The sequence below is a fragment of the Aulostomus chinensis genome, chromosome 23 (assembly GCF_037954235.1).
Source record: "Aulostomus chinensis isolate RoL2024-O1b breed Wild chromosome 23, RoL_Achi_v1.0, whole genome shotgun sequence".
NCBI lineage: Eukaryota > Metazoa > Chordata > Actinopteri > Syngnathiformes > Aulostomidae > Aulostomus > Aulostomus chinensis.
This window is the reverse complement of record NC_141342.1, coordinates 5,031,787-5,059,204: the sequence shown is the minus strand read 5'-3', so window position 1 is coordinate 5,059,204 and position 27,418 is coordinate 5,031,787. Positions and strand designations below refer to the sequence as shown.

General features: G+C 48.6%; 1 protein-coding gene and 1 long non-coding RNA gene across 7 annotated transcripts; one reads left to right on the top strand and one right to left on the bottom strand.

The window, feature by feature from the left end:
- Positions 1-487: 487 nt before the first annotated feature.
- Positions 488-27,031, top strand: gsg1l2b (gsg1-like 2b). Of its 2 annotated transcripts, XM_086196262.1 has the most exons (5): positions 488-964; positions 2,222-2,269; positions 5,632-5,784; positions 22,586-22,697; positions 23,411-27,031. In XM_086196262.1, exons 1-5 carry the CDS (start codon positions 664-666, stop codon positions 23,709-23,711), a joined length of 915 nt encoding a protein of 304 aa, XP_086052388.1. In that variant the 5' UTR covers positions 488-663; the 3' UTR covers positions 23,712-27,031. The 2 variants fall into 2 exon arrangements, with proteins under 2 accessions (XP_086052388.1, XP_086052389.1); XM_086196263.1 differs by lacking the exons at positions 22,586-22,697; positions 23,411-27,031 and adding an exon at positions 5,941-6,405.
- LOC147239242 (uncharacterized) lies at positions 17,882-26,401 on the bottom strand. 5 transcript variants are annotated; one of them, XR_015111655.1, is made up of 5 exons: positions 24,547-26,401; positions 23,393-23,773; positions 20,811-21,041; positions 19,751-20,746; positions 17,882-19,664 (listed from the first exon to the last, which is right to left on the bottom strand). It is a non-coding gene; the product is annotated as an uncharacterized LOC147239242 (long non-coding RNA). The 5 variants fall into 5 exon arrangements; XR_015111653.1 differs by having other exon boundaries at positions 19,751-21,041; XR_015111654.1 differs by having other exon boundaries at positions 17,882-19,661; positions 19,751-21,041.
- Positions 27,032-27,418: the final 387 nt, after the last annotated feature.

Here is a 27,418-nt window from a genome sequence, read left to right as displayed (position 1 = left end):
TTTTGGGGGGGGGGTTCTGATAAAAGCTTCTAATAAAAACTGATACCTGCATTGGAATTAATCTGATTTAGAGGCTGGGGTGGGTCAGTGTGTGTGTGTGTGTGTGTGTGTGTGTGTGTGTGTGTGTGTGTGTGATTGAGAGGCTGGGGTCCGTGGGGCGGGGGGGGGGGGGGGGTGACGTGTGTGTGTATGATTTAGAGGCTGGGGTCCGCCGGGAAGGGGGGGTGGAGTGGGGCGGGTCAGTGTGTGTGTGTGTGCGTGTGTGATTTAGAGGCTGGGGTCCGCCGGGAGGGGGGTCGGTCACAGGCTCGGTGTCATCAGCCAATAAACAGGTTTGCTGTGCGGTGTGAGAACAAGGATCGATCCCGGCCCACCGCTGCTCCCCTCGCTGAGAGAAGGCGCGCGGACGTGTGTGTGTGCGTGCGTGTGTGCGTGTGTTGGGGGGGGGGGGGGGTGACGGGAGCGCAGCTACAAAATGAGAGTGAGCTGCGCTGGAGGAGCAGATGAGAGTCGCGCTCAGTCGGGGCCACAGCGTAATTAGCCGCGGATATATTAACGTGAATAACCGGATTATGAGGATTTGAGGAGGAGAAATCGCTAAAATCCGGTGTCATACAAGGCGACGGATTAAAGTTCCGCGCCGTCACTCGTCCGGTCGCCGTTATGGGGATAGACCGGCGGCGGAGAGCGTCGCTGGCTCTCACCTTGAACTTGGTCGCCTTGTTCCTGGCCGTGTCGGCGCTCACCACCAGCTACTGGTGCGAGGGCACCAGGAAAGTGGTGAAGCCGCTGTGCACCGGCCCGGTGACCGGCAAGCAGTCGTTCTGCATCAGGTTCAACAGCTCCAACATCAACGACACGCGGCTGGTGCAGTACATCTGGGAGACCGGGGAGGACAAGTACGTGATGAGGAAGTTCCACACCGGCATCTGGTTCTCCTGCGAGCAGAACATCAACATGACCGGTAAGTTTGGGACGGGAGCGGCGCGCGCGCGCGGACGGGCGGACGGAGCCGAGTTCAGCCTGTAGGTAGTGATTCAATCCGGTACCAGCACCGGATACCCAGCACGGAGAGTCAGGACGTTCCACCTGAAAGTTAGAGAGCCATCGGTTGCTGCTCCTGTTGAACAGAAACAGCGAACACCAACATCCCAGTTTCCGTTCCTGTGTAACTTCATATTTACCAGCCGAAATGTCACCCTCATTCGTCACTGATCCAGCATCTGACGGCTCACGACGAATCATTTTGGCTCATTGAACGCCTCAAATGGTTTCAGTCACAAGTCACAAACTCCAATTTTCAAATCTCCTTTTCTGTCGGAGCGAAACGGCCCATATCCAGAGGTTACTGGTACCAGTATATGGAACTGCTAACTAAACGGTTCGTTTTGTGTTCTGACAGATTGAGTCATGCTTCAGCTCTGTTTCATAGTCTGCAAGTAACAGGGAAGAAGCAGGATTAAGGGATTATTGTATCCAGGTTAAAACCCGTGTTCCGCTCTACCTCCATCACACACGTTGCGTGTGGAGGCTGCTTGGATGGATTCACCAGTCCGTTCCAGATCAGCCGCCTGGGAGCTGCAGGGTCCCTGGACGGTGGATCTGGGAGCCTCCAAAGCACCAAACAATTCCATGTTGTGAAAGCAATGAAAACCCTCAAATTAGATGGCACGAGCAGGGAGGCGTGGCAGGGCACACCAACACAAACAAGGACAGCAAAGAAACTCAGCAAATCCAAGCGAATGTAGGAAATCAAGACGGTCCAACGTGAACTCCCAGGAGCGTAGTGTGGGTGGAGCCTGTGAGCCTGGTCATCAGGTAGGAAGACATCCAGCGAAGCAGGGGCCCCTTCTTACCAGATGAAGTCGTTCTAAATCACAGTTTTGGGGCGCCGGGGCTCGGAACTAGGGTCACCACCTAGTGACCCCTGGAGATGTCCCGGAGCTCAGCCGATCCTGAAGAGTGGCGTGGCTCCTTGGGAGGCGGCTCCCCTGAGGGTAGGGCCTCCCAGTGGGGCAGCGCTCTGAGGTGCTGAGAGAACAAATACAGTCCAGTGACTGGAACACTGTGGGAGCTCAGGAACAAGAGGGGCACATTCTCCACACACGCACACACACACACGCACGCACACACACACGCACGCACACACCACCTGGCCTGCACACGCACACTCACGGCTCTCCTGTCACTGACTGATTTCTTCTTGTCTCATCTTTTGCAGGTGAAAACTGCAGAAATTTCATTTATGTTGCACCTTCAAATGAACGAGGTAAGCGCGTGTGTGTGTGTGTGTGTGTGTGTGTGTGTGTGTGTGTGTTGCTAAACTGTCACTGGCAAGCAGAGGTCATCGTCGCGGTGGCGTAGTGCGGTAAAGGTCCCACAGCAGGGTCGGCCACTAGCTGAGGACTCGAGCTAATCTTGTGCGAGCCTTTAGATGGCGGGCTGGACATCAGGTGATCAAGTAGGCTTCACCAAAGGCTGAAACGTGAAGTTCATTGATGAAACACCGTCATGAGTCTGGCTGTAAACATGCTAAACTTTGGTGGCTAACAGGAAAATCCCACCATTCAGGTGGGAGGAGGGAAGTTGACAGTGGTAGAATGGACGGATGATGTCATCACCCCAGGTTCGCTAGCCGCCACACAGACGTGCTGCCGGATGTTTTGAAGCCAGAGGCTCACGTGGGCCATTCAAGGTGCGCAGTGTTGACCCACAAACCCATGTTTGATCAACGCTCCACGGTAACCTGGACAGCTGGCACTTCCTACTTCATTCTGTAAATGTGTGAATGTCTACTAAATGTTGTGAAACTGTGAGGATTCAGCGACGTGTCCAGCCGTCAGCGGGGGGGGGGGGGGGGGGGGGGGGCGCCTGTTGGCTCAAGGTCTCCAGCGCGCCTCTAAACTGGCTGGTGTCGGTCATGGAGGGTGGAAATGGGTCAGGCACATCTACAGACGTCACACCGCTGAAGCTCCCAGCTTCTGTTTTTTTTTTGTTTTGTTTTTTGCATTCAATTTGGGATGTCAGCTTTTCTGATGTATTTTCACTGCGGACAGAAAAACCTTGAGTCCGGTCCTCTGGTGGTGGATCTGAGTCGGTGTTTCAGGACTCCCACCCTGTCCTTGGAGAGCTGCATCCTTGTCATCAGCCTCTCGCTTTCCTTCTCGCTGGCGTCTTTCAGCCACGACCGACGGGCTCTGGCTTCACTTTTTCATCAGCGTTACTTGAGAGAGCTGCTGGCTCGGCCGTCATCAGCTGCAGCTTAACTAGCCTAACTAGTACCACGCAGTTGGTCAAGGGTGTGGGAGGAGGGACAGCGTGTCGTCTCCATGGATTTGTCAAGTCTTTTTGGCTTCATTTCTCTTTTTACTTGGCATCCCTCATGCATTCAAATATTCATCATCCCCACACGTTCCGCATTGAAGGTTCTTCAAGATGGATGAACTTGTGTTTATGAGCATGGCCATGAATGATATTTTAAACGTAGCAGACAGAATGGAGAACCTGCTTGTGTGTGTTCCTCCCTTTGTCATCAGCTGTTGTGTGTCACTGACCCTTCAAAGCTTGGAGGGGCAGAAGTGGACGCCTTCTGGCTTTGTGGTTATAATTCACCTTGGCGTCTAATAAGAGCAAGGTCGTCACTGGAAGGGCACGTGCAACGTTAGCATGACGGCGGCGCCATGTAAGACATGGCGGTTAGGAAGCCTTCAGTTCTCCGCCTGACATGGAGCTCCTGTGGGCTCCGTCTTATCCGCTCACTCGCAGCAGGTTTCATGGCAGTAATCCAGTTCCGTCGTCTTTCAGGAATCTGTCGAGATGCATGTCCGCCTCCTCCGGGGTGTCAGGGTGCAGCAGCCATCCGTCATACTCCGCTTCTGTGAGTGCAGCAGGTGATGAGACGAGTTAGCTGCTGGGATCGTGTGCCTCCGGGTATTTGAACAACACGCCTTCCTGCGAGTATGGTGGTGTTTTGATATGGACTGTTGCATGCTGGGATTGCGTGACATCAGCTACCAGAGCTATTTATCCTTAGAATTTGCAGGAAGAGTTCAAATGTTCAGCCGCGTGACGTCAGGATGCTGCTCAGCCGCAAGCTGAACTGCAGGGAGACGGAAAAGCAACGTCCAAGGACGACTGAATCGCCTGTTCTGCAGGTGAAACGTGAAGGTTGGCAGGACATGGAGGAGCCGCGGCCGACGTCTCAGTGACAAAGAGTGACTGTGCTGCTTCCATGCTTTACCAGTCGGAGACAGAGACACAGCAGAGAGACACAAACCCTGCTCCCACGATTCTTATCACCAGGCCCGAAATCTGTCGCTCTGCAGGGACCACTTTGACTGAATTGGACATTTTGGAAGAGAAAATTAAATTCTTCTCTCGCTGTGATGACGGCGCTGTAGAGGGTGGATGCGGATGATTCAGGGTGTGTATGTTTCTGTCAATACTGTAGCTTAAAAGTAATTGAAACAGAAAGGAGAGGACACTTTCTCCTTGAGTAATCTACCTAATAGAGTACAGCCGTCCTCCAGGGACGCCACTGATACCATAGCAAAGGTCTCCAGCCCACTGGTTTTCCTATACCAGTCAGACAGTTGATGGGTCTACTGGCCTCTGCGCGTATTCAGCTTTTCATACACGTCTTCCTCTCAACAAGAGTGTGATGAAGTTACGCAAAAATCTTATATCTACGTTACGTACTTTTAGTCTAGACCGGTGGATCAGCAGGGGAACGTGTTCTCCTCAAAAAGCAACCAGCTCTGCCCCCTCGCCCCCTCATCAGCTCCCTCCTCCACCTCCTCTGCTTCCACCTGTCACCTGGTCACCAGACTCGCTCCTTCCTCTTTTCCTCTTCACTCCTTTATCTATGTGAAAATCTTATTTCGACCTTCCTCGTCTCTGGCAAAATTGTTGACCTGGAAGTTGAGATCGGATTATTTATCAATGAAGTGACAAAGAAAACAGAGCAGTAAAACTGCACAGTGACCTCCAAAACCTGAGTTGAGACCACACCCACTCCTCGAACGAACAAATGAAATCGGACTCTCGCAGTGAGGCCGGTCACGTGTGTGACGCTGTGAAGATTCTGGCCCTCAGCTCACTGGTGAAACGCAGCGAAAGCCACACCTGGAACAAATGCCTCCAGTTCTGCGGCTGCCAGGCTGCATCTCAGTCCTTCAGCCATTTCAAATGAAGAATCTACGTAGAAGCGGCTGAGACCCTCCCACACGTGGACTGCATGTCCATAGCAGAGTGACGTGAGACAGCGACGCTCCGAGAGTGCTAAGGGAACTCACTCCCACGTCTCCAGAGTGTTTCAGGCCCAGCATCGGCCGCCCTGCCCGGCGCCCTGAGGTCAGGATGTTGAACATCTCTGGCGGATCATATATCCTCTCTGACTGGGAAGGTTAATCACGAGAGTGACAGGCTCACTGGTGCGTGTTTAGCTATTATTCCCTCTCCTCGACTCCCTCCCTCCTCTGTCATCCCTGGCCTCCTCTCACCCTTGTGTAGCCATCTTTCTCACCCCCACCTCACTTCCTTCAACTCCGCCATCATTCACTCACCCTTGTCAACCCTCGCCCCTCCACATGAGTATGACTTCTATTTCCGTCCCGTGTGATCCCTGCGTAGGAGTGCTGTGGCTGTGCATCGTCGCCGAGTGCCTGTACATCCTCCTGCTGGCCACCGGAGGCCTCCTCATGTCCATAGAGGTGTGTCACTTCGGCAACGTCATCGACGGCCTCAAGCTCAATGCCTTCGCTGCCATATTCACTGTTCTCTCAGGTGAGTTGCATCACTGTCGCCAGTATCAGACTGAGAATCTGTAACGTAAATCCAATTGAAATGTGTGAGCGGGTGGTTGCAGCTGGTCAGGCTCTTAAACGTGAGCTTCGTGTCAGAGCCTCGCCGCTGTCTTGTGTTGTCACCTTCTCCCCTCAGGCCACAGCCGTGTGAGAGCCAGTCAAAACACCAGGATGCAGCTTGACTCCCAGACCCCGGTGTCTCCCTCTGTTTCCAAGCTGGAATTAGTGTTCTATTCAGGCCAGTTGCAGCCACTGAGAAGATTGCCAGCCAGCTCGCTGTTCGCCTCCATCTCAGCGGAGGAATTAACATTGACCTCTAATGCACTCCGAGAAAATGATCTGGACCACCAGATAATCAGCGGAGCGAGACACTCGGCTCAGTAGCCATGACTTGCAGCATTTTAGTGACTTCCCTGTTCAGATTGAGGAAATGACTTAAAGACGGCCCGGTCCGGCTCTCTTCCTCTTCTTTGAAGTCTGCACATGCAGGGGCTCTGTTTGAGGAGAATTAACTTCCCTGTGCCATGAAGGCTGCATTTCACCCCAGAATAGCCTGAACTCTTGAGGGACTTGTTTCAGTGAGTTGCTGGGAATGAATCTCAGTGTCTGTTCCAGCTTTACAACTCACGGGAAGGATGTTTGGAGAGAGGAGACTCCGCCAAGGTCAGCATCACTTTTATCAGGTGTGCTAAATCTTACACATTTAAGCGTCACTTCGCCCCCCCCCCCCCCCTGAAAAAAGTGTGTTTTCCCTATCAAGTGCTCACGAATCGGTGTCTTGACCTCACAACGATGTTGTTTCCGTCCTGCAGTCACTTTGTCATGACTCCAGAATGCAGACAGAACCACGCGTGTAAATTAGCTTGAAGCTAATGACGACTAACAGCAGCTAAACTGTCCCAACAAACTCAAGCACATCATCTGATATAATCCACGTCTTAATCCAGCGGTACGCTCAGTAATCCACCAACACTTACATCTGAGATTAAGCCGGCTAACTGTAACCTCTCCGGTTCATCGCTCAGTCAGCGAAGCAAACTGGATGTGCTATCGTTGGTCCTAGCTAGCGTTAAGCACTGATTAGCTGAGACATCCTGTTTATTTGGCCAATAAAAGATGTTTATCAGTAACGGTCGTAGGGCTGTAGTCCATTTGGTCATTTTGCACTCAGTTGGGCAAAACTTCATTGATTGAACCGTCACCGTGTTACAGTGCGACATCAACAGTCGTCACGGATGAATCCATTATTTCTGTCGGGGGTGGGGACAGAACAACAGGGCTTGGTACTGAAAATAGGTTACCAGTGGAGACGTGTTGGCACTGCTGAGCACCAAAATCTGATAAAATGTTCAGTGCAAACTTTCAGTACTAAGGAGTCGTCTCATCAGGTTGCACTGCAGCGTCTCTGCTGTTTCTCTGAGGGCAGGGCGAGTGTCTACACACACACACACACACACACACACACACACACACACACAGATCAGAGCCATGGTGAGTTGACCAAAAGCATTTCAGTATCCAACCACCAGTTCATCAAACGCGCGCAGAAACACTGTATTTCTACCTTCTCCACCCGCCGTCTCCCGACATGGTTGCACAACCACAGTGTGATTGTTGCGCTAACAGTGATGTGTTGTGTCCTAATAAACACACGAAAATGAAAACTGCATCCGCCACCATCCAACGCCTTTCAGAAAGTGTGAGCGAGTTCTGGATCCACCCAGACCAGCTGCTTGCTCCTCTCAGACAACGGGAGTCTAAACTGTTCTCTCCGTCAGCTCATTAGTTTCATGAATGCTCTTTTAAAATTAATTTGCCTTTTTGTTTTTAGTGTTTTTGAGAGGAAAAGCTCTTAGCATTCGACTGATTGATTTTTGTTTTTGTAGTTAACTACAGCTCTGGAACGAGCTTTCAGAGGGAGGGACAGGAAAAAGTCAAAGAGATGCAAAAGACTGTGGAGAAAGAAAGGAGGAGAGGAGCAGTTTCATTTTTCCCAAATTTTATCATAAATCTTTACTTCATTTTAAGCATTGAAATCCCTTGTGCTGAGTTTTGTGAGTCGTGGCTTCAGGATTAGGAAAATACAATTAAATACACAACAGGAAATTATCATCTCTGACACATTTTGACTCATTTTTGTTACTGTAGCTGTTGTTAGCTTCAAGCTAACAAATGTGTGGCTGGCTCTTCCTGCATTCTAGCATCACAAAGAAGTAAGGCAGGAGGGTAAAAGTGGCTGTGTGAGTACTTGAGAGGCAAAATACACTGTTGAGGGACGTGTCCCTTTTATGGATATCCCTGCCAAGCTGCCTGATTGGTTCTTGGTTATGTCCTGAGCAATTAAGTTAAAGGTCAGATTAGGCTGAACAGAGCAGTCGTTGACCGTGAAACAATCGACACTTATACGCTAAATCAAAGACACATTTCAAGCTGATACGTTAGCATAAATTAGCCAGGTGTTAGAGGCCTCATTATTATGTGCTGAATTGTCTTCACCTGGGTGTTAGCTTGCGCTGAGTCACCGTGAAGGAAACAGTTTATTACCGAGAGATTTACTATAAACCTCTTGCTTTCTTAAAGTTTTGTTTGCGTGGGCTTAAGCCAAGAGTAAATTAGCCTAGCGTAGCATAAAGGGAGTTAACAGCTAGCAGTGTTTCAGCTGCCAGGTGGGAGCAGCAGGGCATCGAGGGGATGAAAAAAATCAATGTACTGCTGTTGTAAATATCCACACATCTTCTCACAACCAGGTCTCTCTCTCTCGGTACAGAGTGTGCTGTCGGCCTTTACTTTGGGTTTAATGGTAGCCTGCAGGCCAGTCACCAGTAAACAATAGACCCTTTTTTGACATGTCATTGCATGCTAAGCAGGGATAAAATGAATGATGCCTTCCAGTGAGAGAGGCTGCACATTAGGAGATGCCTGGCCCCCCTAAATGGAGCCCCACCATCATTAATGTTGTAAATTACACCTGTGCTTACCCTGCAACAGCAAGTGAAAATGGCCGCTGTAAAAAGGGTCAAATGAACTGGCAACTGGGGCACATTGTTTGAAAAAGGGGAGGAGAAAATAGTGCCAGGGTGAGTATCCGTGTCCCGACTGCGTCTCGCCGATAGCAGAACGAGCGTGTGAGGGAGAAGTGAGACTGTCCACCAGCTGGTGGGTGGTTTCAGGCTCCCAGGCAGATACAACATCCAATCAAAACGCTGAGCTCAAACATATTTTTGACATATTTTGCGTAATAAACCTGTTTGGTCCGTCCAGTCATAGGGAGACCCTGGCTAGCCCATCTATCTTTAAAGGTCAAAGTAAAATAAAACTCCTTCATTAACATTATGAGTTTGTCTTTCTCGTTGAATTACCAATGCTTTTAGGAGGAGTTATGGGATTTTACTGTGATTTGTTAGGCAACATTGTCCCATGTAGCCAGAACCAAACTATAACCCTGTGGGTGCAGGAGCAGCTCCTCCCTGCTTCCTCGGGGTTGTGATGAGCTGCAAGTGTTTGTTCTTGACTCACTGAGCCAACGGCTGGATGAGGAAGACGCAGATTACACCAGACATGCTTGAGAGTTCATAGGCGGATGTTTGGTTGTTGTTACGTTGCTGTAGCTGTTAGCTGGTGCCATTAGCTTCAAGCTAAATATACGTGGCTGGCTCTTTCTGCATCCTGGGGTCACTAAGAAGTCGTATCGGAGAGAAAAAAAAGTATTTGTGAGAAAAATGTGGTTTTGTCTTTGCTGACGGACAGGACCAGGCTTGCTCTTTCTTGTTCTAAGTCTTGATGCTATGCTAGGCTGATTGCGCTGCGGGTCCAGCTCTGTATTGGAAGTTTTTTTAACCGTACTTTAAGTCTCTTTTCTCTTGGGCCATTGTCATATTGGTTGCACTGTGACCACGACAACAGCCACATAATACCGGTAATCTTGTGTGCAGCACCTCATTAACAAAGGTCTGCAGAGTTCCTCCTGGGTAACAGTGTTTATACCCCATGAGCCCAAGGCTGGCATGCTGATGAGCTGGGAGAGAGATAGAGGATTCTAGTCCCAGGCTTTGATTTTAGGCTGAGCACAGAGTCTACTAAGTCCTCTCTGATCTTGTTGGCATGTGAAGGAATGAAGAGGCTCAGCGCTGGATGAATATCCTTCAAACTTTCTATTCTGTTTCAGTCGCTACGTGATGTTCAGATAACAAGGAAACATCTTGCTTCGTCTTTGATATCAGGGATTGCCATGGTAACACACTACAGAGTGTTACACAGCAACCTCAGGAACCATGTATTTGTCTCATAGTCAACATGTCCTATGAAAATGTACAACCGTCAATAATTAATCCACTTTGCAATTAACGTGTCTCGATACAACCTCTTCCCCTGGGCCACCAGGCTCCATCTGAACTGTTTTTAAAGTCATTAGAAAGAGAGACATTTGTTGAAATGTCAATTACACGGTTTCTCATTCCTGCTGCTGGACGGGATGTCACAGGAACTGCTGCGGCGGCACCGCGTCGATGCCTGAACTCTGAAAGGGTCGTGATAATTGTGAGGTGCTTGAGATATGGGACATGAGCGACAGAGAGACAGTGGTGGGTGCAGCAACAGCCTGCAGATCTCTGGAGATTAAACACGAATCCAGACAGCCGCGGTTTCACCACAGCAGCATTAGCCGGTGTGTTAAGAGAGACTGTGTGTGTGTGTGATGGGGCTATTAACATGTGCACAGAGGAATCTTCCAGTTTGGACTGGAATAAAACTTCTGTGGAACCCAAGTGACACCTGTGCTCAGCGCGGGGCTGCTCATGCATGGTTGTGACACACAGTTGGTAGCTGAGTGCTGAAACTCCTCTGAACAGCCAGGACTTGAGAGTTAAGTGACGCCAGCAGCGTCACATCTCACGTGTCACTCGTAACGGCTTGAGCCGGATACTCGGATGACACGAGTGTCCAGGAGAGATGTCGCAGTTGTGACAAGGCCGAGGAACTAACAAGTAACAACGTGTCATTGTCGGCGTCCAGGTGTTTTTTTGAGGAGGGAAAGTTCTCACTGGGTGTTTGAGTCCCACAACGTTCTCTGATTGGCAGCTGGCCGGGAACACGCTGAAGAGCTTCTCCAGGAGGGTCATTGCAGAGCTAAAAGAAGCAGCTTCAGCGTGAACTGGTCCGTCCGGCACAGAGTCTGCATCTTCTCACCTTTGGTGTGGGTTTCAGCGGGGGCTCCAGTTCCCTCCTGCCGCCACGCCAGGGTGCAAAGCATCACCAGCCCAACATTCTTCTGTCAGGCTTTCAGACAAGATTCTCTGAGGAGGGGAGCCTCTGAGGATGAGGCAGCCCTCCAGTTTATGTTGTGATGGATGAATGGATGGATGGAGGACGCATGGATGATTGATGGGTGGGTGGGTGGGTGGGTGGATGATTGGATGATTGATGGGTGGGTGGATGAATGGATGATTGATGGGTGGGTGGATGAATGGATGAATTTGATGGATGGGTGGGTGGGTGGATGAATGGATGATTGATGGGTGGGTGGATGAATGGATGGATGATTGATGGGTGGGTGGATGGATGGATGGATGGATGATTGATGGATGATCAATGGATGAATGATTGATGATAGATGGATGATTGATGGGTGGGTGGATGAATGGATGATTGATGGGTGGGTGGATGAATGGATGAATTTGATGGATGGGTGGGTGGGTGGATGAATGGATGATTGATGGGTGGGTGGATGAATGGATGGATGATTGATGGGTGGGTGGATGGATGGATGGATGGATGATTGATGGATGATCAATGGATGAATGATTGATGATAGATGGATGATTGATGGGTGGGTGGATGGATGGATGGATGATTGATGGATGGATGGGTGGATGGATGGATGATTGATGGATGGATGATGGATGGATGGGTGGGTGGATGATCAATGGATGATGGGTGGGTGGATGGATGGATGGATGGGTGGGTGGATGATTGATGGATGGATGGGTGGACGGATGGATGATTGATGGATGGGTGGATGGATGATTGATGGATGGATGGATGGGTGGGTGGATGATGGATGATTGATGGATGGATGGGTGGACGGATGGATGATTGATGGATGGGTGGATGGATGATTGATGGATGGATGGATGGGTGGATGGACTGTTACTTGAGTCTGATCTGGGTTCTTGGTTGTCCTTTGTAAAATTGACATGAAAAAATAGTTTTCATCTGCAGAAAACTATGATCTTGTGATAAGCTGGAGGTACCGGGGGCCTGAGGTACCGGGGGCCTGAGGTACCGGGTGTCTTTATGTCATCACAGTTTACCCGACACAGCGACCTGGACGACGCTTCATCCTGCTTGGTGTCAGTGCTGCCTTTGACCTGACTGACTACAACAGAGGTGAACAGCATTAAAGAATCGACTAAGTTCAACTGATCAGATCGATGTCCGCCTGGGACTCTCACTCCTCACTCTCCAGGGAATTTCGTCCACTTTGTCTCAAATGTCCCCTGGGACTCGAGGATGAACTGAGCTGATTTGATATCAGATATCAAGGTTGCTGTGACCAGCGTGTGGGCGTGGCTTTTACCTGATGGTGGACTGTTAAACAAACGTCCGTGGCTCACCAGTACATTGAAAACCACACCTGAAGACTTTTATTCTCCACATCGCATGAAACAGCATCCGCTGCAGGAACCCCCTGGACCAAGATGGTGGATGGAGGGATCAGCAGAAACGACATTATTCTCTATGGGGTCGTCACATTTATGCTGCTGGCTTGTTGGAGAATGTGATACTTCAAAGTGTTTGTGGACTTCTGAGCTTATGACTGGATGAACTAGACGATGATGATGATGATGATGATGACGATGACCTTTAACTGACTATTCTGACAGTTTAACCGTGGTTGCTGTCGCTGTCGTTTGCCATCAGCTGGCATCAGCTTCAAGCTAAAGACATGTGACTGACTCTCTGCATGCTGGAGTTACAAAGTAGTGGTGCAGGAGGGAGACGGCGCTATGTGTGAGCTGAAGACGCCTGCTAGTATCTGAATAGCAACTGGGGTGACTTCAGAGCCTCTGTTTGTTACGCCCGTCCTCGCTAATACGACACAGAAGCCTCACAAATGAAGCCGTTCCACCCAAGTTGATTGAGTTAAGTACAAAGATCGTATCATGGAGCAGTTGTTCGGCGGCCGTGGCTGAACCGAGTCAGAAAAGGAAATGCTGCTAAATGGGAGACAACAGCCTCTTCACCTGCAGCCCTCCTGCAGGTTTATTAGGCACCTGCTCGCCCACACACTCGATGTGTGCCGATAACGGGTGGCAATGCGCGGCGGGCTGTTGTGAGGCGCCAGTGTTCCTCTCTTAATGTTCTGTAGAGAACTATTTACCATGTGTCATTTAGCAGCTCATTGTGAGAGAGCCGCGTGTTCCCATTCCGAAATCGTTCACTGTCATCATCCACACTCCTCAATTCAGCGTCAGTGAGGATAGGTGTCATTCACCCGATTTGCCTTTTGGTCGCTTCACGGTGGTTTGATGGATCCTAAACTTGTATTTCTACATTTTATGGCCACTTGGGGGCAGTACCACAAGCTGCTTTTGCAGCATAAGTGCTTTAGTATCATATTAAAAAGTGTTGATTGGCAAACAGATCCTCTCACGTCCTGCAGTCATCTGGAGTTTGTGGTCACGTGCTGCTGAACAGAAGTAAAAACTGACCTTCATTTGAGCTCCTTTGACTTGAGAGTGAGAAGCTCCATTAAATGTCCTCTCACGGCCGGTGCCGAGGAAAACAGCTGCCTGCTGCGTCTGGAAAACGAGGTGATGAGAGCAGTAAAGTTGCAGGTCGTAAAACTGACACGAGGAGCTGAGCAAGGCTGAAACCCTGCAGGACGCTGCAAGTTGGGATCATTTTTTGTGTGTTTGTCAATGTTAGCGACCCCCATCATTGCAGGCGCTGATTCATGTGTTCCGTCGTTGTTGTATGAGGCATCAGGCTGAATCTAGCTCATGAATAAAAGCAGGCTTATGATCATTCAAACCTGAATCCAGGCGCGTCCCAGACCGACATGGTCAGCTCTGACGAGTCAAGTCGTCCTCATGGCCGGTGGTCAAGTTTTCCTTCCACTTTCTCATTATTGGGGTTCAGTTTTTTATTTTGGGGGGGGGGGGGGGGGAGAAATGAATTAAAAGATATAGTAAAGAATATAAAATAGTGTGAGATAAAAAGGAAACTAGTTGGGATCGGTCACGGGTCCCTGGCACACCGCTGGCTTCCACAGCTGACCTCCCCGGGGTCTCGCTCAGGTGACCTCCTCCTTTCACTGCCTCGTTAACGGACGGCTAGAGGACTTTTATGCTGCTGCTGTCATGGTCACTTACTGGAGGGAAAACAACAGGACCATTAATTTATATTATCATTTGTTTTAACACCAACATTTATGATTATTACGATTATTATGATTACCCATCCATTTTCTGCCACTTATCCATTAAGGGTCACTGGCAGGGTGGTGGGGGTGGAGCCTATCCCAGCTGACATTGGGTGAGAGGCGGGGTTCACCCTGGACGGGTCACCAGTCCATCACAGGAGCAATTAGAGGTTCAGTATCTTGGTCAAGGACACTTGGACATGGTCACCGGGGGAAGTGGGGATCGAACCAGCGACCTTTCAGTTGCTAGACGACCTCTCTACCTCTGAGCCACGCCGCCCCGTTATTATTATTATTATTATTATTATTATTATTATTAAAATCTGACATTTTTTCGAGAATGTAACTCTGTATGTAACTGTAAACCGGAGGGTCTGACGAATACCTGGAAAGATCATGCCCATGCCATCAGGTTAGATAGATGGATAGATAGATAGATAGATAGATAGATAGATAGATAGATAGACGGATGGACGGATGGATGGATAGATGATAGATAGATAGATAGATGATAGATGATAGATAGATAGATGATAGATAGATAGATAGATAGATGATAGATAGATAGATAGATGATAGATAGATAGATAGATAGATGATAGATAGATAGATAGACGGATAGACGGATGGACGGATGGATGGATAGATGATAGATAGATAGATAGATGATAGATGATAGATAGATAGATGATAGATAGATAGATAGATAGATGATAGATAGATAGATAGATGATAGATAGATAGATAGATAGATGATAGATAGATAGATAGATAGATGATAGATAGATAGATAGATAGATAGATAGATAGATAGATGATAGATAGATAGATGATAGATAGATAGATAGATGATAGATAGATAGATAGATGATAGAGAGATAGATAGATAGATGATAGATAGATAGATAGATAGATAGATAGATAGATGATAGATAGATAGATGATAGATAGATAGATAGATAGATAGATGATAGATAGATAGATAGATAGATGATAGATAGATAGATAGATAGATGATAGATAGATAGATAGATGATAGATAGATAGATGATAGATAGATAGATAGATAGATAGATAGATAATAGATAGATAGATAGATAGATGATAGATAGATAGATAGATAGATAGATAGATGATAGAGAGATAGATAGATAGATAGATGATAGATAGATAGATGATAGATAGATAGATGATAGATAGATAGATAGATAGATAGATAGATAGATGATAGATAGATAGATAGATAGATGGATAGATAGATAGATAGATGATAGATAGATAGATGATAGATAGATAGATAGATAGATAGATAGATAGATAGATGATAGATGTCCTGTGATGATTCAAAGCCACTGAGCAGGTTCAGCTGTGAGAGAGACTGTTGCAACAGGCACCTGAGAGCAGGTGACCTCCACCCGAGAGCAGGTGACCGCCACCCGAGAGCAGGTGACCTCCACCCGAGAGCAGGTGACCTCCACCCGAGAGCAGGTGACCTCCACCCGAGAGCAGGTGACCACCTGAGAGCCGAGCTTTAGTACTGCAGCAGCAACATGTCTACACGTGTGGAGGAGGAAGCAGGGCCTTCATGCAGGCTACAAATCCAGGAGATCCCAGCCCAGTGAAGCTGTGTCGCCTGGTCGGGGGGGTGACCCCAGCATGGCCTCCAGCTGCCTATCAAACTGGTGCAGCTCGCTGGAACAGCAGCTGAACTTCTCAACCCAGCCTGCATGTGTCATGTTTTATTTATAAATGGGAAGGTGAAGCGTACGAGGTTCACACTGAGGCTGAGGCTCCATACCTTCAAAGAAAACTTAAATGAAGCCATTTGTTTAATAGCACCATCTCCAGCGTGCTGGCTTCGTAACTTCCCCAGCTTATCACAAAAGGTTTAGTCAGCTCGTAGAATGTTGGAATTGAGGACAAAGTTGTTTCCATCTGTAATGAGGTGAATAGACGGAGGGTGGTTATAATGGTAATCAGCTCTGGAGGAACAAGAGAGGAGAGCAGCGCACTTTTTAGAGGCCATCAATCATCCGGGCTGAGACAAGAGTGGGGAGAGGGAAGAGACGCAGGCTGACACAACAGTAGAGCAGGTAGAGATGCTTCCTTTGCTGCTGGGGATTGAACTTGTGGTCTCGGAGCATTTATTTGCTCTTTAAAGGAACACAGCAGCTGAATGGTAGGTGTGCCAACTGTCCATCATCCCCCGAAACAGACAAGATGGAGACCCTTCCATCCTCTGGGCTGCTAGAGGGAGCTAAGACCTGCAGGGACCCCCTGACGGCTAGTTAGCTTAGCATCACGAATGGTAGCGGATGGGAAGTGGTAGCATGCCTCTGTCGGAAGTCATCAATTCACTTTTCTCCCAAACAGGCTGACAGGACTGGGCCTGTGAATAGCCTTTGCTGTGAAATAACCATCTCATATCATGGCACGTCGTACCTGTGGAATCAGGCACCCGGCACGGGGATATGAAGCGACACCACAAACGCCAAATAATAACTTTGAGTCAGGCTCCAAGAATCTTCCTCCAGAAAAAACACGTGATGTCCTGCTACCTTAGAGGAGCAGCAGAGACGGCTAGCATTAGCACGCGTAGCAGCTCACAGAGAATCTATTTGGTCAAGGCGGGTTTTTTTTTTTAACCCATCCATCCAATCACAGTGGAGGAGGGGCGGGGCAACGTCCTCAGTGTACACGTGAACCAGACGATGACACTGGCCTCGTCACTCCAGACCAGCAGGTCCATCTCCTGTCCTCCTCATGCCTTCCACCCACAGTGGGCACCAGAGGAAGTGCTCCACGCTACATGTTAATACCTCTCACGTTCCGTATCATAGCAACCGCAGCTGAAGCCTCCAGAGAGCTCTCCAACGCTCCCAGCTGGGCGCTTTCAGGTTGGGCCTGGCGTTTCCAGCTCAGAACAAACACTTTCGCTGAATGCTAGTTTCAACGTTTTCCTTTGAGACGGTCCTTCCAGCTGAAAGCCCCCCGCTGACATGCAAGAATGGAGCACTTCACCTCAACTACCAAAGCAAGGCGGCCAGCGCCAACTCACTACCACGAGGGAGGGCTCCGCTCTTCCATGTGGACCCAAATCAGTCGCCTCCCAGGCAGCTGGGTGGGGGGTGCGTGTCGCCGCCGCGGTGCAGGTCATACCTGTTGCACTAGGAACCAAACGTGACGGAGCTTTTTACTGTCAACACACCAACCGCTGGAGGTGAACAGGTTCCCTCTACGAGTGAGCTGCCCGTGGAGCTGAGGGGTCAAGCTGGTTATCAACCTCCAGCAGGTCCACTGAGGGAATCAAGTCTGTCTTTTCATTAAATGTAGCGCTGCTTTCACTCTCGATTTTCAAGGGACTCGTTACATAACACCGACTGCAGACTTGTGGTTATGAAGAGGGACCAGACTTTCCTCGCTCGTTCCAAAGAGAAATGTCAGTGTTTCAGCTTCAGTGACGGGAAAAGTTTAGATTGGATTTGTTCGGTGCTACACTTCCTTATGTAACTGGGTTTAAAACTCTTCTTGCTGTTTAGTGGTGTTGACTGTCCTATCCCTGCTGTCAGTGAATGCAACATGGAGAAAGACGGGAAACAGAGCCGCACAAAGCAAAGAGACCCACTTTAATGTGTCATACAAGCAGCAGACTCACTGTTCAACAGTCATTTTGTGAGTGCGTGTGTGTGTTTGAGAGGCCACGTGTGCGTAAAATCAGCCATGACATCACATGTTTCAGTATTGTAGCGTCACTGTTTTCTGAATCAAAACTAGCTTGTTGGTGGTGAAGCTATTCAGCTTCTGGCTAGCAGGCTAATGGTAACTTTAGCCTAGGCTCAAGCATACTGGTGCTTTCCGTTGTGGTCAGAAACAACTTACAATTTAACAGATACATGTGTGAGTTCATAGCACATTTGTTGGCGAATTCAATCTTGAACTCCTCAAGCTAAGCTCCCGCGTTTTGCTAGCAGAGCTATGTCGCTAACCCACCCTGGCTCAGACACCAAGGGGGGCTCACTGTATTTCCTGCCTCTGAATGTACATGATAGCGGCTGAACATACGGAGAGGCTGAGGTGCAGCTCATTCATCAGTCCATCAGACTGCAGTGAGCTGGTGTAACACTTCTACCTACATGGGTCAAATGAACCGAGTAGCATAGGCAGAGGAGCACATTCCACCGCTCCCCGTGTAGAGCAACAACAGTGTTGCTACTCAAATGCACAAGAGGGTTTTAGATTTGACTTAATATCAATTAGATTTTCCAAAAATAAGGAAAACACAGGATCAATAGATGAGTTACCAAGAGCTGCAGCCCTATACCAAACCGCCTATCTCAGATGTAAATACTACTTACAGTAATACAGTATTCGTACTTTCATGGAGCAGTGTACCGCACGCATGAAGGTACAAAAAGCGGATAGATCGAAAGGGTTCAATAAATGACTTTCTTTAATAGGGCTGTTAAATGCAATCATCTTGTTCCACACGCAGACAGAGGACATGAGTGTGTTTTTGAGTGTTTTCATGTGGAGATTTGTTGTGGTATTGAGTCTTTACAGCAGCGCAGCCGTGTCCGACCATGAAGGATTATATGGAAGGATTAATCTAATGTGCTTGTGCAGGTTGGAGGCGACAGGGGAGCTTCCCAGGAATGGCGCTACACGTGTTAGCATCACGCCACAGTTGGCTGGGACTTGTGGATTGGCTAGTAATCAGAAAATAGATGTTATCATCTGACTTATTGATTAGGCCACAATGGAAAGATCTTTAGTAACCATGGCAACATGGCAGGTGGTTCAGTCCAGTGGCAAATACCCCCAACAGGGACTGAGGGCCAATCATCCTGATGGTGGAACTACAGCAACGATCTGGAGTTTCATACCTGAAAAGGTGGAATGTCAGGGAACTCTTCTTGATGCTGTGGCTTTGTTTTGCTGTGTTTGGGTCAACAGATGCGAATTAGCGTTTGCTAACGAATGCTATCAGCAGGGGCAGCGAACGTTCCTGTGAAAACCAACAATTCATTCATCGTCCATCAAAGTACAGGCACAAACCGGTTGTTGCGACGCTTCAAACTGGCAGGAATCATGACTTCCCTCCCTCATGGTTTCTGCTGTCCCACAGTTTGAGCTGAAATTGTTCGGCTTCAGTTTCAAACTCCACAAACGGTCCGGAAGAATGTTTGACTCATCAAAAATTACAGCCATCAAAACGATTCAGTACAAACTACCACTGCAAGTTCAGACTTCATAAATCTTCAGTGTTCCTGATGTGGGTGGACGTGTGCAAAAGTGTCATCTCAAAACCTGAATTTTTGACTTCTCATGGAAACTGTTGGCTTGGACGGAGCAGTTTTAGTTCAGTAAGAAGATGCTGGTAAGGAACGCCGCCTCGCTGAGGAGTTTGTCTGGGTCGCTAGTTTGAAATCTGAACCCTGCTGAGTCACAGTGGGAAACCAGTTATGATTCCTAACTTGGAAGAAAACTCAACAAGCATTAAAGACCCAGGTGATGGTCAATATACCTGCAGGTGACTCGCCAGCTGATGTGATGACTCGCCAGATGTGATGGCCCGTCAGATGTGATGACTCGTCATCTGATGTGATGACTTGCCAGATGTGATGGCCCGTCAGATGTGATGACTCGCCAGCTGATGTGATGACTCGCCAGCTGATGTGATGACTCGCCAGTTGATGTGATGACTCGTCAGCTGATGTGATGACTGGTCAGCTGATGTGATGACTCGCCAGCTGATGTGATGACTCGCCAGTTGATGTGATGACTCGTCAGCTGATGTGATGACTCGTCAGCTGATGTGATGACTCGCCAGATGTGATGGCCCGTCAGATGTGATGTCTCGCCAGCTGATGTGATGACTCGCCAGCTGATGTGATGACTCGCCAGTTGATGTGATGACTCGTCAGCTGATGTGATGACTCGCCAGATGTGATGGCCCGTCAGATGTGATGACTCGCCAGCTGATGTGATGACTCGCCAGCTGATGTGATGACTTGCCAGTTGATGTGATGCTTGCTGACGTGACGCTAGCTGATGTGATGACTCGCCAGCTGATGTGATGACTCGTCAGCTGATGTGATGACTCGCCAGCTGATGTGATGACTCGTCAGCTGATGTGATGACTCGCCAGCTGATGTGATGACTCGTCAGCTGATGTGATGATCTGATGAGATGACTCGTCAGCTGATGTGATGATCTGATGTGATGCCTGGTCAGATGTGATGATCTGATGTGATGACTCGTCAGCTGATGTGATGCTTGCTGACATGACGCTAGCTGATGTGATGACTTGTTAGATGTGATGACTCGCCAGCTGATGTGATGATCTGATGTGATGACTCGTCAGCTGATGTGATGACTGATGTGATGACTCGTCAGCTGATGTGATGACTCGTCGTCAGCTGATGTGATGACTCGTCGTCAGCTGATGTGATGACTCGTCATCTGATGTGATGACTCGCCAGCTGATGTGATGACTCGTCAGCTGATGTGATGACAGGATCTGCGAGACATTTTGAATTGGGTGTGTTTATAAATAGATGGACAGCTGCGATCACATGACTCACGTCTGAGTATGAAGCCTTGTCATCTTCTACTTTCACTTGTGAAACCAAAGTGTCTGCCAGGTTCTTAACCATCGTGACAGGTGACAGGTGACGTTCCCCATCAGATCAAGACATTCTGTGGGTGATGATTCTGGTCCGGAGTTGCCAGAGCCTCACCACACAGTGACCCTGTGACTGTCACTGGCTGCACTGGTCCCAACTGGTCCACTGGATTTATTTCTTCTTCAGTGCCTGGAGATGGAATGAGAAATGAGCATTTGGTGAAAGGAAAACCTCAATATGACCTAACAGGAATTCATCAATAGGCAAGAATGCCCTTATGAATGTTAATATGTCATAAACATTTAATTTTTAGATTGTAAGACAAATTAAAACAATAGTTTAACCTTCGTCAGGCTGTTAGATAATTCACAAGGGTGAATGTGTTTTGCGTATTCATTATATTATTGAGTCATTCGCTCTTAACTACACAGGACAGTTTTTGCTCTTACTGGATGGAAACAAGAACGATAACTTGAAAGGTTAATAAATGATTTGTTTTGCATGTATTAGCGGTCAATGACGTTTCTGCGAGCGAGAACAGAGCTTGAAGGTTGTGTTTGGTCGTGAGGACGTTGCTTGCATGTCGTCAGCCGTCTCCTGTGCACTCATTGTGTCTTTTCATTGTCCCACAACGATAACGAGCGACGTGGCGGCAAGCAAACTTAGAAACAGTAAAAAAACGGAGCTTTCATTCAGGAGCCTGCTCGTTCATTCATGCCGTTGCCCCCTCGCGGCCGCTGCGGCGTGATCTCATGGATGGTTCTGACCCGGTTCTTGGTAATCAGGTGTGTCTCATTCATGAAGCTGCGTGTCCTTGTTAAGGGACTAAAAATAAACAACCTGCCGGGACACCAGAACTCGACCTTGTGTGAGCAGAACAAGCGTAATTTCCGCATGGCAGAACATTCTAAGACCCTCCGATTTGTTCTGCTCGCCCCGACTCACCACCGCCTCTCTGATCAGCACCGCAGCAGGATAATACGGCGGGCGGGATATCTTTAGGAATAAACATGAGCATTTATAGGGATGAGATGGGAATTTGGGTGTTTGCTGCTAAATCCGGTGCGCTCTTGTTCCATCCAGGCATTTGGGGAGCTTATGTCGTAATCCGATTGGTGGGCTACACATGCTGTTCTTCATTCCTGCTCTGGTTTACGAGTGATGAGAAGTCCGGTGTGAGGAGCAGGGCAGGTGTGCTCGTCATCAGGAAAAAAACAATACTCTCCGGGTGGCTTTAAAATCTCATTGCAGCTAAACTGCCAGTCAGTCCATCACAACAGTGAACGAATGAGCAGCGGTCCAACGGGGAGGAAGACGACGAGCAGGCGGTCCTGGACATGAGTGGGCAGGATTTGATCTTTATGTGATGAGCGAGAACACGCAGAAATGATAACATGTAAACTCTGTTGCTGCATGCACAGAAGGACTGATGCTGCGTGAGGGCCCAGAACTACAGGTACGACTCCCCCTGGAGCCTCAGCATCACCTGCGTGTTGTAATTATTGTTATAATTATTCTTGTTATCCTCATCGTGTACAGAAATGTATTCTGAGCGTCCTCCTGCAGGCTGGAGCACGACTGCATGATCTGTTGATTCTCCTCTTCTAGATTTGCATTCACCCTGGTACAGAATCCCAGAGAGGAGCTGCTGGGTGACTCATGTTGTGCAGTACTGCCGCCTGGTGGTGATAGAGGAGAAGTGCAGTCACTGGTTTCATGTCTCTGTGTGGCAGGTCTGTTGGGGATGGTGGCCCACATGATGTTCACCACAGCCTTCCAGCTGACCGTCAGCCTGGGCCCGGAGGACTGGAAGCCTCAGACGTGGGACTACAGCTGGTCCTACATGTGAGCCCCGATCCAGGAAGTGCTCAACTTTACCTGTGATGTGTAGTCTGAGATGTTACCTGTACGCACCTGAACAAGCTAGCCTAAACAACTAATCCTCCAAAAGTCAACAGTCTCCACAGGCCCAGCTCCTAACTACCCGCCAGAACTGGTTTGGTTCCTGGTTTTGTTCAGCCAAAAGTTTTTTTTAACTCGTGAAGACGCCTACTGGAGTGGGATGGTGCCGAGACGCTCCCGGACCCGAGTCTGACCTCAGACAAGCACAGATAATTACACCCAAAGTGATTGTTCTTTGAGGTCCCAAAGTTCATGCTGCTACCTGGATGCCTCCAGGCTCTCTGCTGGCTCCTTCAGAGTGCCTGCAACCTTTGATAACGGATATGTTTGTGATTTAAGTGGTCATTTAGAATGATCCATGGAAGAGAAGTCTCATCAAATACAGCAGTACAGGACAGCGTTACTCTGGTCTTTTGATAGGATATCACTTATTTAGGTTATTAGCATGGATGGGCGTGATGTCTTTATGCAGAAGGACTCATTTCTCTCTTTTCCAATGTTACTCTTTGAACTTAACCTTTACACTAAATCAAGTAAAATTGTTGGTTAGTGTCTTTTCTGCGGTTCAGATTACTGTAGATTACCTGACATCCGGCCCATGTGGAGGAGGATTCTGTTGAATTAGATTTGACACCCACCTGTTTCTGTCCCTCTAGTTTAGCGTGGAGCTCCTTCACGGCCTGCATGGCGTCGTCTGTCACCACCATCAACCGCTACACCAAAACCATACTGGAGTTCAAGCACAAGCGACGGAACATCGAGAAGAACCTCAAGATCAAGCAGAAACTGTTGGAGCTGGACTCTCCGGAGCAGGTGTGGGACATGTACATCAGCTCGGTGCCCAGCACCGCCGAGGAGCTGCTGGACCTCTCGTCCAACGGCCGGAAACTCTCCAACACGTCCATCTTCCTGGACCTCAACGACTTACCCGACCCCCAGGGGGAGGAGTACTGCTAGAGGAGCGACATGTAGCATTGTGAAACATCAGCACGCCACTGTGGTTCACGATGGGGTCATTACTGTAAACCAAATGAGACCGAGGTTGAGAGCCGCTGAACATTAGTTTAGCTTTGTTTTGACTGCAAACAGACACAATTCTTACTTAGCTAATATGTTAGCAAACAAACGCCACAGCCACAAAACTACTAGCGATTGCTGACACAAAATTATTTCTGAAGTTTGTATTTTTCTCTTTTGAAGCAATACTTCACCCAAAGAGTGTAATTTGCCTTTGGGTGTACTGACACAAAGGTTCCTCTTTGAACTTGGTGACTAATGCATGTTAGCTAGCTAGTAGCCGGAGTAACACACACACGGTGAGCATTGCTGTTGGCGCTGGCGTGGAAGCTGCAGATTCTAATGGACAGAAATAAAATGGAGTTCAGCTTCTTTGCACAGTGTGGCGCATGTCAGCTCATGCAGAAGCGAGGTAACAAAAAGTTCCAAAAACAACACCCGTTTTCTTGCGATATCAGATGAATTAACCCTGAGATTTAAAAAGCCCGCTTTCTCGAGTAGTTCCAAGATGAGCTGTCATGACAACACTTCAATATCTTCTTATTTTGAGAAAACCAGCTTCGTTATCTGGACATGACACAACAGTTTATGGCGTTAAAAGGATAAAAACCATGATTCTCGGCTTCCGTAGGTCACAATTGTAGCTTTCTTGTAGCAAAGGGCCGAGGCCCCTCAACCAGGCAGGGCGTGCTTTCTTTGATTAAATCATCCGTAGCGTCTCAGTAAGACGATGCCTCAGCAGTGTTCTTGTTTTTTACAGTAACTAAAGGCTTACCAGTGTCTGAAGATTGATGTGCTGGTGATGTCTTCATGTTCAAATGCTACATTCGCTCCTGTAGTAGGTGTTCACAGATACCTCGGTCCAAGCACTACTGCTGGGAAGCCAGCGAGGCGTTCGAGGCACACCTGAGGACGCAGCAGGTCCTCGCCGGACCCCGAGCCAGAGGCCTTCCCTAAGCCATCTGGTCGACTCGCATCCAACACTCCTCCGTCCAATACCAGCACACAGACTCAGCTATTGAATAAAATGTACAAAGTCGCTGAGCTGTGCTGAAGGTCCAGTGGTGAGCAGGAGCAGCAGCACCCACGCCGATCAAGGAGAGTACATTCCGGAGGAGCGACACACGCTCAGACGCCATCTAGGAGCTGGAGGTTTTCTCTCTTACCTGGGAAGTTTCATCCAGTTGAATGTGACGCTGGTCTGTGCCTCTCTCATAAAGGAACATTCCACCGTTTAGTACGAAGCAGACCAGCGGGTAGAGACCCCTCTGTCCTCTCTGACGTTAGCTTAGCTGCAGTGAACACGAGCAGTGGGACAGTAGAGGAAGACGTCTCAGATGCAATGTGCCGTCTTCACCTGCAGGATCAGAACTAGAACTGTGACCAGCTCCAGCTATTCACCAGTGTCGGAGTCCGACTCGTACCTGGAGCGACTTTCTTGACAGTGATTTGACGCAGCGCCTCAAAACGCCAGCTAACAAAACAAAACGCTGGTTGACATCCAGCAGAGCGTCTGCTGCTGCGAATCATGGCTGACTGACTGAGAGCGTGAGGAGGACCAACGCTGGACAGACCGGCATCTGCAGGCTGGGACTGTTCATCAGGAAACATGCCCTGCTGCTAGCATCCATGGCAGCAAAGCTAAGTAGCAGTGGAGGCGTGGAGCACCGTGATGCGCCAGAGCAGCGGAGGGTCTCTACCTCCGTCTGACTGGAGAACTGAAGGCAACTTGTCTCCTCAGCCTTAGTGAGGGATCCGCTGGCTCTCTCCAGCAGGGTCCCCTGGGTTTTGCAGTCCGGCTCCGTCAAACAGCCGTTCAGGTTTTGCTTTGACCTCAGTCAGGTGTGCTTGCAGGGATCAAGGTGCAACTTCTTCCTGTACGTATTCTGGCTCCATCCATCTCATCTGACCGATTACTGCGTGAACGTTCCTGGCTTTTAGTAAAGTGTTTAGGAAAGCTTGGATTTCTGACCGACAAGAAAACGAACCGAAGTGGAACACGAGACATTTACCAACTCAGTTTTGGATGGGAGCAAACAAACCACAGCCCTAAACACGAGCCTTGTTCAGCAGAAGTTGAGGGCCAGGATGAGGGTGGGCCTGTGGATCGCCGCTTGACCCCCCCCCCCCCCGAGGGAGCCAAGTGTGAGGGACGAGGGCTACACGGATGGAGGAGGCCTTCAGGCCATGCTGAGTGCCTTTACTCGCAGCAGCAGGCCTCTCCTCAAACAGCACGTCTGTGCTCACAACGTTTAGACGGGGAAACGCTGTTTCTTCGACTGCTGTGGAGGAGACTTTTAGCTGTCGGTGCGAACTGCCAAAGGCGAGAGGAGAACGCCTCTCGTGAAGCTGTAGATGTAGCATTTACTTGAAAATGAGGTGCATGTGTCCGGCTGTGGCGTTGTTGACACGGAAGACAGAGGAACAAAGCAGGACTGTTGGGAGAGCACTTGAGAAATGTATATTTGTGTACGTAATTGATTTGTTCGGTTCAAAGTGACATGTAATGTAGAGAACTTTCTGATTTGTTCTGGTTCGGTTCTGAATTCTCTCATCGGCCCGGGTCGGGTGAAGCATGGATCGTTGTGTCTTTACGTGCGTGCGTGTGTGCGTCAGACATCGTTAGAGTGACGTCCTTTAGTTACGTTTTTGTGGATCAGTCTGATGTATTGATATGAATCCAACATTTCTATGACGATGTAAAGGTAAATGAAGGGGGCACGTCATAATAAAGAAGCAACTTCTTTTTACCGCGCTCCAGCTGGAATGTTTCCACAGGACAGCAATGTCCACTAGATGGCGGTGTTGCGTCACTGGCAGTGAGAGCTCCGGTCCACATTCACACAGCACAGACAGACAGGAGGGCTCACGATAAGTAACTATAGCTCTACAACCATTTTAAACTTTTTAAATTAAATCCAAGAGAAGAGCCGGATTCAAAAAACGTCCATTTGCCTTTGGCATTAGTGGGAGTCGGCCCTTAAGCCCTGTTTACTGCCTTTGCATCTCTGATGTCAACAGATTTACGTTTGCTATTCAATTGCACTAATGTGGTTTGTACTCACATCCATGAATCCAAACTTTACAGGCTCAGCGGGCACTGGGCTGCGTTCAGCTCGGGCGAAACGCAGCAGAAAGTTTACGGAGAAGCTGTGGCGTTGAAGACTTGGTCATGTGACTGCAATTCTCAACAGCTGAGAATGAATTTTAATGTGGCACTTCACCCAAAAAAGGTTTATTTGGCTTACAGATATTTCTTTGTCTCTCCAGAATGCAGAGTGAGCCATCCATGAATATGAAGGGTGAAGCTAATAGCGACTGACAGCTAGCAACAACGACTGCGCCAGAGCAACAGCCCAGCATGTCGGTCTAGAAACTCTCAAGGTCATTTAGTAAAATCCAGACTTTCTCATCAGCCCCTCTTGTACGAGGCCGGCTCTTTCTGCAGCCTAGACTCAGTTGTAACGCAGGAGGGGAAACAAACACGTGACCCAAAGACAGATTTGCAGATACTTGGAGGACAAAAAGCCTTCTTGGGTGAATTATCACTTTAAATAAATGTAGGTCGAAGTGATTCTTATTTTCAAATACTTGTGGCAGACCCATTGTGTAAAACCTTCATTTCCAGCACACAACACATTCATAGA